Here is a 9,458-nt window from a genome sequence, read left to right as displayed (position 1 = left end):
AGGAACCCTCCCAGCGGCATCGGCGCCGGCGAACACGACAGCGGCGACAACAGCGCGACGGAGGAGGATGCCTTCCTCCTTGGCGATCCGTGGCGGTTCCTCGAACTTGCTCGGGGTCGAAGACATGGAGCTCGACGACGAAGACGAGCCGGGGACGGAGTGAGATGCGTCGGAGGTCGTGCGCGACGAAGAGGGCGGAGATGAGGAGCAGCGACGGCCTCGACGGCGCCAAGTGCGATGGAGAGGAGCAGGGATGGGCGAGCCGACGATGATTGGAGAGAGGAGAGGTGCGAGACCGGAGAGGAGACCGACGGCGGGGAGCGGGAGCGGCGGCTGCGGCTGCGGGAGCGAGAGAGGTTGTCTCCATGTCTAACGAACGACGCGCCAACGCCGGGCCGGGCGGGCTTCATCGACCCATGGATAAAACGCGGGTCTGTGCGAGGCCTCGCGCCCTGGACAGAAATGCCGGCTGAGATCGCGCCACGTCAGTTCGATCGGACGGCCGAAAATCCAAACGCCTGTGAGACCTCCTATGGGGAGCATCATATACACCTTCAGAGTCCATGACCCGTGGGCAGGATTCCGGCGAGCCTACCAAACGCGCCCCTAGTGGTCCAGTTTCCTCCCATCCTGCAGCAGCTTATCCGGTCACACCACACGCCGATAGGAACTGAACAAACACCTTTCTCGCACACGCACCAGATCAGATCATCTTCAATCCTGTCCCGACGGCGACATGGCCTCCGACTCCGATCCAACTCCACAAACCCAGCAGCTCGCGTGCCATGATTCCCCACTTGGACTCGATGCTACTAAACCACTTCTATTATCACTAGCTCGGACAGCAAGCAGCAGAGAGCGAATTCCTCTAGTCAACGCCGGCCGCAATGGCGGCATCCCATCTCCTCCTACTGGCTCCCGGGCTCCTCCTCCTCCTCTTCCTCCGGCCGCCGCCGCCGCCGCCGCCCCAGGCCGCCGCGCAGGCCCGCGTCTTCTCCGTCGCCGACTACGGCGCGGCCGGCGACGGCTCGCGCTACGACACGGCGGCGATCCAGGCCGCCATCGACGCGTGCGCGGCGGCGGGGGGCGGCCGCGTGCTCCTCCCGGCGCCCGGGGACTACCTGACGGCCACCGTCCACCTCCGCTCGCGGGTGGTGCTCGAGGTGGCCCCCGGCGCGCGCCTGCTGGGCGGGACCAGGCAGCAGGACTACCCGCCCGAGTCCAGCCGCTGGTACGTCGTGCTCGCCGAGAACACCACCGGCGCGGGCGTCACCGGCGGCGGCGAGATCAACGGCCAGGGCGGCGCCTTCGTGATCACGCCCAACGCGCAGAAGAATGTCATGGTGAGCTGGAACGTCACGGGGGACTGCCAGGGCGACGAGTGCCGGCCCCGGCTCGTCGGCTTCCTCGACTCCAAGGACGTCATGATCCATGACATCACTCTCAACCAGCCGGCCTACTGGTGGTGAGCAATTCCCTCACCTTTCTCTCATCTTACTCAGAACTGATTGAACAAATGTAGCAGCGTACTCCTGTAGTAAATGTACATACTTGTCTAACTATTTCAGTCTGATGTCTGAACTCTAATGATGCTAATCATGTACACACGTTCGCAATCAGTTGCTGTTATTGGTTGCCTCTACCTTTTAGAGGGTCCACTAGAGACAAATTTTTTTTTACTATGCTACTTAGGAATGATAAGTCTGATATGCTTGCATTCTCTGCAGTCTGCATCTTGTCAGGTGTGACAACTCAGTGATCCGCAATGTCTCTATATACGGGGATTTCGACACCCCCAACAATGACGGGATCGACATCGAGGGTTCAAACAACACGATCATCGCCGATTGCCACATAGACACTGGAGATGATGCGATCTGCCCCAAGTCCGGCACAGGGCCTGTTTACAACCTGACTGCGACAAACTGCTGGATCAGGACTAAATCTTCTGCCATCAAATTTGGAAGTGCGAGCTTTTTCAACTATGAGAGGCTGGTCTTCGACAACATAACTATAGTTGATTCGCATCGGGGACTTGGAATTCAGATCCGTGATGGAGGTAATGATTTTGCTTGCAATTGTCAGTGAACCATCATACTATGTTAGGTGATATAACTGAACTTCTTATTGTTCGAAAAGCTACTGTCCTTATGCTTACAACTTACTGGCCTTGAGGAAGCGGCCGTGTTTTGAAAAACTCCAGGGGTAACATTTTCTTAGGCGACCCCATGCTGTAGTTTTAGTTTGCCTTCAGTTACAACAAATTTTACTTAGCAGTGACCCTACCTTGTACATTCAGATATTGCCTTAATTCGTAGACTGCTTTAAGCATCCTCTGATTTAGAGTTGCATAATTTTGCAGGTAACGTTAGTGATGTGGTGTTTTCGAACATCAAAATGCGCACCAGATACTACGATCCTTCATGGTGGGGGAGGGCAGAACCGATCTACATCACTACCTGCCCAAGGCACGCTGGTTACAAAGAAGGCACCATTTCAGATGTTCGTTTCATCAACATCTCATCGGTTTCAGAAAATGGGGTTTTTCTGGCTGGATCGAGCCATGGCCTGCTCCGCAACCTGAAGTTCAAGAACGTCGACCTGACCTACAAGAGATTGACAAACTATACCGGGGGCATGTATGATTATAGGCCTGGGTGCCAGGAGATGGTGAAGCACAAGACCGGTGGTATGATGCTGGAGCACATCTCTGGCCTGGAGATCGACAATGTCAATATGAGATGGTCCAAAGGAAGCCTGAAAGGCTGGGATGTTAATCCGCTCCTCTTCCGGCCATCGACTGTTGATGGGCTGTCATTCCATGACTGGACATCGCTAGATGTTCAATAGCACACCAACTGAACCTGAAATTTTGTACGTGTATCTGTATCACGAATTCACACGATGAATAATTGGCGATTCTTTTGTGAAATGTTTCAATAAAAGATCAAACAGCAACAGTATATTGATTTCTTCTGTGCTGCATGTGGGTGAGAGTCTGTGCCATATTTGTTTTCTTAACTCTGAATTCATGCCTATATAGTCAAATGTGGGTTAACCTAAAGTCCTTTGTTGCCATTGGTCTTGGACCCAGACCTGATGATTCCAGAAAGATGTTTAAGATACAGTGAAGAAGCCACATATTCCATGGTACCCTAAATACATATGTGAAGAACCGGGGTACAGTTAGCATTATGTGTTCAATTGAAGGTTTCAGTTGAAGTGGATGATGCAGTTAGCATTACGTGTTCATCTGAAGGTTTCAGTTGAAGTTGGATGAGTAATGATTTCTGGTATCCTGTGAGAGTTGGAAATAGCTGATGAATGGTTTATGTTTTGTCCTCCGTTTTCGTACTCCAGTATCAGTTTTGTGACTCCAGTATCAGTTCTCTGACTTCTCCAGTATCAGAGGTAAGGTCAAGGAGGAAGAGCCATCGTTTTCAATGTAGTCTTTTTATTCATTTGGAGATTTGACCGTAGAAGTTCCTAGACGTTTGAGGTGGTATATCAACAAATGACCAGAAAAATTATTACGCATGCTCCCTCCGTTTAGAAAAGGATGCCGCATATTTATGTGGATTTAAATGTGTATATACACTAAAATATTTGTAGGCATATGCATATCTAGACAAATATACGATGTACTTTTGAGGACGAATCAAATATTATTAATTAATCGGTTGTATTCCCTTTGTCCTAAAAAAGATGTCTCGGATTTATCTAATTTCTATATATCTAGACACTATATAATGATTAGATTCATCCAAATTCAGAAAAATCTTGGACATCCTTTGCAGGAGGGAGGGTGTACTGTATTTTATTTTCGCCGGGGAAATATGCAGAACTTGAAAAGTACATCAGTAGTATCTAAATGAACAGGCAAACTAAGATCTAGCAAAATATCACAGAGCTACTCACATCACCCTTTTTTATAGAAAATCGTATGAAATGATCACATCTCCCCTGGAAAAAACTCATACCGTGTATCTGTTTGGAGATGGAGTTCTGTTTTTTAGGAGAGAGGGAACAATTTTGTGACAGCGTATATTTCTTTTAGAACAAATTTGTCATTACAAATTCCAGCCCACTAAGATCCTCCGCTTCTATATATCTTGAGCCCAATTAACTGGGCAAATCCGGCCCACTTACAGCACTCACTGCAACGTCCAGACCCCACTACCTCAGCGTCGTCTCCGCAGAGCAGCCCCCAAATCGGCGACCTCTCTCTCTCCGATCTCCAATCCCCCACCTCACCAACCGAGCACGATGCGGGCGATCTCGTCGGCGGCGGGAGGCATGCTGCGGGCGCGTCTGCGCGCGGCGGCGCGCGTCCGCGGCGGGCACGGCGACGGCGCGGGGCGGTGGACGACGCCGGGGCACGAGGTGCGGCCCAAGGGGTACCCGATGAACCGCACGCCGCCGCCGCCGGGGGAGTCGCGCAAGTGGGAGGACTGGGAGCTGCCCTGCTACCTCACCTCCTTCCTCACCGTCGTCATCCTCGGCGTCGGGCTCAACGCCAAGCCCGATCTCACCATCGAGACCTGGGCGCACCAGAGGGCGCTCGAGCGCCTCCAGCAGCAGGAGCTCGCCGCGTCCGCGTCCGCCGACGCCCTCGCCGAGTGATCCGCCCCAGGTCTCCTCGAATCCATCCTAGGTTGCTTCTGTTTTGCTTCCAATAAGAATGATTGAGATGTGTACGAATCTGATATGGATGCAAGATGCGGGTTAAGCACTGTAATTTTATTTTCCCTTCCGTTGTGAAATTTATCTGATGATGGCGAATGCCCTAACATTTTGAAATGCTCTGCGATGTCCTAAACATTTGAAATACTCTGTCTTGATATTATCTTCATCAACCTCTGGTCTGACAGTACTACAATTTTTGTGAGCATGCATAGAAGTCTAGGATTGACGATTACTGTCTTCCTCTCTTCCCAAATAATCATATTGCAAGGTTCAAATATATCACATTTACTAGCCTCCAATGTAGCTTCTTCGTAGAACTTTGAAGTGGTGCTTGTTTTTTGTGGGGCTTGGGTTTTCCTTGTATACTTGCTGTTATGACACTCTCTTCTTATACTCCTTGCGTTGATGATGATCTTTAAGCATATCATCGTGGTACACGATTTAGTGCCAAATCAGTACAAGAGTGTGATGCGCAATATGTTACTTAAGTAGCTAAGTAATTGTTATGGGCCATATGGTTATAGAAGAAAAAAATCTAGGTTACTAGATATAGTTTGATTCTCGCACATGCCGTGAGCTGGGCCTTTATTTTGCTTTGATAGAAATAATACAAGCATAACCGATACGATGGAAGTAAAATGTTGCTGGAACATATGTTGAAAATTGTGATGAATATATGGTATAACTCTAGACAAAAATAAGCATCACACACACTTGAATTCTGTTGTTTCTGTGAAGGATGGTTGATCCCACTCTCTGCTTGCCACAGACCTGGGACTTTCACTGAGTTGTATTTCTTGTTTCCTTACCTCCTAGGAGACTTGTAATTTGTAAAACTCTCTATCTTTTCAATGAAATGAAATGCCAAGGGTTTTTGCGTTTTCTCCAGAAAAAAAATCCCACTCTGCTGGATAGTATGTTGTTGTCCTGTTGGTATAATTAGCATAGTGCTATTAGTAGGGCATCGTAAGTACATAATTTCAGCTATGCTCTCATATATTTTCATCATCATCAGATATTTTGTGAATGGTCATTGTGCATCTTCACATTTTTTGAAATTATTTGTATTGAATTCTGGCTGCTCTCTGACACTATCACACTAATATCTTGTTGAGGAGCATCACTGTTGTCAGTAATTAGTAACGTTGCATGTGTAATGTGCTTGAGCTATACTTAGGCAAAAAAAAAGCCAAACATAATATCGGAGGGAGGAACTATACACCATTGTAGGTTGCCTACCATGAATGTTCACCTCAAAAGCTTGTATTATAGAAACGGCTCTCTTGGAGATACCTGTGCATAAGAGATAGGAGGTGTGCAGATTCTGGTGCAAAATATTCGGCACATTTGTTTGGCAGGGTAACTAATCCAACATTACAATTGCCTTGACCATTCCTATCTTCATATTGTGCCATAACTCTAATGAGGTCCTCATGATTTCCACCGAACACTCGATGCTAGCTGGATAAAAAGTTCAATCTCTTATTATGATAATAGACAGCCCATATGATAGATGCAGTACTGATGCTTTTCTGTCATGTTTGGGTCATGCTTGCTTTAATCAGCTAGTTGAGATTTGAGTAAGCTCTTTATTTTTTGGTCTCTTATTAGGGGCTTCTTCCATGGATCTTTGTTAGCCTGCACAATGCTTAGCAACTTAAGTCTCTTGATATTGTAAATTACCATGGCCTGCAACAGGGACAGCAAGCTGTGCAGTTTACACTAGATTAGAACCTCACTGTACCTCTGAAGGACACATGCACTTCACATTAGCTTTTGATATGTATGCATGCATTGCTCTTGCTAATGGTATACTGTAGATATCAATACTGTCGCTGCAACTTTGTTTTCAAAAATTGCTTTCTTTGTTAAAATAAAATAAACTCCATGCTTGCCTTTATTGTTGTGGCATATTGACACTAAAATGTGAAGCCATACTGATTCTTCTCCTTTTTCTGTCTTCTGAACACAGAAGTAAACTGATTGGTTTAGTTTGATTGTTAGGGACAACTAATAAATGTGTTTTTGTTTTCTAGAGTGTAAGAGCATCTCCAGTCGCGTCCCCCAAACCGTCCCCCAAAGCGATTTGGGGCGCGCCGGACAAAAAAAGCGTTCCAGCCGCGTCCCCCAAAGCCCTTTTTCGTCCGGCGCGCCCCCATTCGGTGTCCGGCGCCCGAGCCCGTCCCCGTCCCACGGGGGACGCACCGGGGACGCCGGACACAACGAAAGCGAGGCGGGGAGTGGCGGGGCCGACCCGTCGGCGGCACAATTAATTTAAACCTAACCGTCGCCTACCTCGCGACGGAAGTTGTTGGCGCGCAGCGACGGTGCAGCTTCCCGCAGAGGGCGCGGCGACGCGTCCCGTCGCGCGCCTAGCTCGCGTGCCGGCGTTAATGAGTGCCACCGCTCCTCCGCCTCCCTCCGTCCTATAAAAGGGGCGCCTCTCATCGTCCCTCTCACACACAAACCCTAGCGCCTCTCTCCCAAACCCTAGCCGCCACCATCTCTCAACAAGACTCGACGCTATGTCCGGTAGAGGCGGAGGCGGACCTCGCGGCCGCGGCCGTGGTCGTGGTCGTGGTCGTGGCCGCGGCGCAGCTCGAACGCTCGCCGTCGCCTTCCACGCCGCCGCCTTCATCATCGTCGGAGATGGACGTGGAGCCGGACGTCCTGTTCGAGTTCGTCCACGTCCTCAAGGGCGACCCGCGCGGCATCCGAGAGGCTGCCGGACTCCTTCGCCGAGTACGTCGGCGGCGTACGCCCGCGCACGATGCATCTGCGGGAGCATTCGTGCGGCTACTGCCGGTGGATCGTCAAGGCGATCTACGACGCGCGCGGCAAGATGTACCTCAACATCGGCTGGGAGAAGTTCGCGCGCCACCACAGCCTCCAAGCCGGCTTCGTGTTCTCCTACTTCGGCAACAGGGACATGAAAGTCAAGGTCTTCGACGAGAGGCGCTGCCTCCGGGACTACCACGTCGACAGGGACGACGACAGCACCGACGAGGAGGACGACTGAATGAGTGTTGTTTCTTCGCAGCGAATACGTGAGGTTTCTGCCTGTTCGCCTCATCGGTAGAACCAACAAGGGCACCATCCTCCCGCTGGATTTTCCGAGTTTAGGTGATCGGGTGTGCCCTCGAGTGTTCTTTCTTAGCAGCGAACACACGAAACCTTCGATGCACGGCCTAGTTAGGTTTAGTTTCTTTGCAATATTTTATATTTGTGTCCACCATGGTTCAAACTATGTATTAGTTTGTGGAAAACCATGTTCCAAACTGTGTTTTCGTGTAAACCACGTTCCAAATTATGTATTAGTTTGTGGAAATTGAAATAAAAATGCTAGAAAAATTATTTTAAATGTTTGGGGGCGGCGTTTGGGGGACGCGGCTGGGGAGCGACGTCCCCCAAACGCGGCACGAACGAAACACGTCCCCCAAACGCTCGATCCGGCGCGGTTTGGGGGACGGTTTGGGGGACGCGGCTGGAGATGCTCTAAGCTACTCCAGCGGAAATGAGAGAATGACTAACTTTAGGCTGATCCATGTTTTCTTAAAACTGTCGGATATAAACAGCCATCCCCCATCTATATCTCTTATAAAGTAAAATCCCACTAAAAGATCATTTAAGTTGTCTATCTTAACATGCAACATAGCCACATCATCGGTTCACTAGGACCATCAGATTCTCATCTCCAGCCGTCCATTCTACTTTCTCATTGTGATATGCCCAGCCAAACCATATGATGTTGTCACGTCTCCACCGTGAGAAAAAAACACTCAATGCAGCATCCAATTTAAAAAAGCTCCCAATTTACCTATGCAATCAACCATCATTATTACTTGCGTCTGTCTCCCTTCCCCTCCCGAACATCCACCTTCCCCAATGTCAGACGCCTCCTCTCCTAACCTATTTCCTTGATCTGCGTATAAATATGATTCATCTCTCACAGGTTCTCTATCTATGCCACTTCCAATGCCTCCTCTTTATCCATCACAGATGTTATGATGAGAAGTGCCCCTTCCCGTACTAGGAGAAGGTGATCACCAAGGAGACGCCTCCCCTGCTTCTCGATTAATTTGGCCTGCGGGTGTGGATTCCGGAGGTCGGAGCAGATGTGGGGATGGGGAGCAGCTGTCGATTTACGCCGAGTACGCGTATGCGTGTGTAGTAGCTTTGCTAAGTTTCTTTTGTTGTGGCGAAAAGTTTTGCTTGGGTAGTTGGATTGCCGTTGTTTGAGAGGAGCAGCTGTGTGCGTTCATCCTAGCTACTTCCCCTGGCTAGAATTTTGGGAATCTTCGGTAGCTGTTCGTTTTGTTGGACGAACTACTCTCCGCTCGTGGTAGCTCATGCTATCTCTACAAAAGAGCTGCACCGTCCTGGCCACCATGCTTGATACCGCTGGCTATGAAGCATCAGGTAAGAATTGCAACATCTTGTGATCTGTTGTTTCGGGCAAACTACTGAGAATAAGCAAAAGAGCAGAATACATGTATTAATGGGGGCAGGAGAAATAACCCAGCGGTCTACCGAGACTTACTGTCAAGTGATTCAACCCCATTACATTCGATTTTCGATTTGTGTTTAGGCCTCATAGGAACCATGAGTCTGGAAGAACTTATGTTGTAGTTGAAAGGTCATTTACTATAATGATTCTGATATCAGCTAACTGGAATTTGTGTGTGTACATCACCCTTTTCTTCAACTGCTGGTAGAAAATAACTAGCTAGTGATTTGACCATATTATATCTTATATTCATAGAGAATATTCT

General features: G+C 49.1%; 2 protein-coding genes across 2 annotated transcripts; both read left to right on the top strand.

Annotated features, from left to right (window-relative positions):
* The first annotated feature begins 237 nt into the window (after positions 1-237).
* On the top strand, positions 238-2,960 carry LOC124657185 (exopolygalacturonase-like). Its single transcript, XM_047195778.1, has 4 exons — positions 238-484; positions 952-1,465; positions 1,728-2,059; positions 2,363-2,960. Exons 1-4 carry the CDS (start codon positions 238-240, stop codon positions 2,848-2,850), a joined length of 1,581 nt encoding a protein of 526 aa, XP_047051734.1. The 3' UTR covers positions 2,851-2,960.
* Positions 2,961-4,150: 1,190 nt separating this feature from the next.
* On the top strand, positions 4,151-4,627 carry LOC124654711. The gene has a single exon (XM_047193707.1). It carries the CDS (start codon positions 4,267-4,269, stop codon positions 4,621-4,623), a length of 357 nt encoding a protein of 118 aa, XP_047049663.1. The 5' UTR covers positions 4,151-4,266; the 3' UTR covers positions 4,624-4,627.
* The last annotated feature ends 4,831 nt before the right edge of the window (positions 4,628-9,458 follow it).

Source organism: Lolium rigidum, chromosome 5, assembly GCF_022539505.1.
Source record: "Lolium rigidum isolate FL_2022 chromosome 5, APGP_CSIRO_Lrig_0.1, whole genome shotgun sequence".
In the NCBI taxonomy this organism is placed as follows: domain Eukaryota; kingdom Viridiplantae; phylum Streptophyta; class Magnoliopsida; order Poales; family Poaceae; genus Lolium; species Lolium rigidum.
This window is presented reverse-complemented; position numbering and strand designations above follow the sequence as displayed.

What these genes read in the sequence shown, in the direction of transcription:
- LOC124657185 (XM_047195778.1), top strand. Translation starts at nt 238, where the DNA reads ATGGAGAGGAGCAGGGATGGGCGAGCCGACGATGATTGGAGAGAGGAG. An exon ending in GCCGGCTGAGATCGCGCCAC is followed by an intron (nt 485 to 951) that starts GTCAGTTCGATC and finishes TCCTCCGGCCGC; the next exon opens with CGCCGCCGCCGCCGCCCCAG. An exon ending in AATTCAGATCCGTGATGGAG is followed by an intron (nt 2,060 to 2,362) that starts GTAATGATTTTG and finishes ATAATTTTGCAG; the next exon opens with GTAACGTTAGTGATGTGGTG.
- LOC124654711 (XM_047193707.1), top strand. Translation starts at nt 4,267, where the DNA reads ATGCGGGCGATCTCGTCGGCGGCGGGAGGCATGCTGCGGGCGCGTCTG.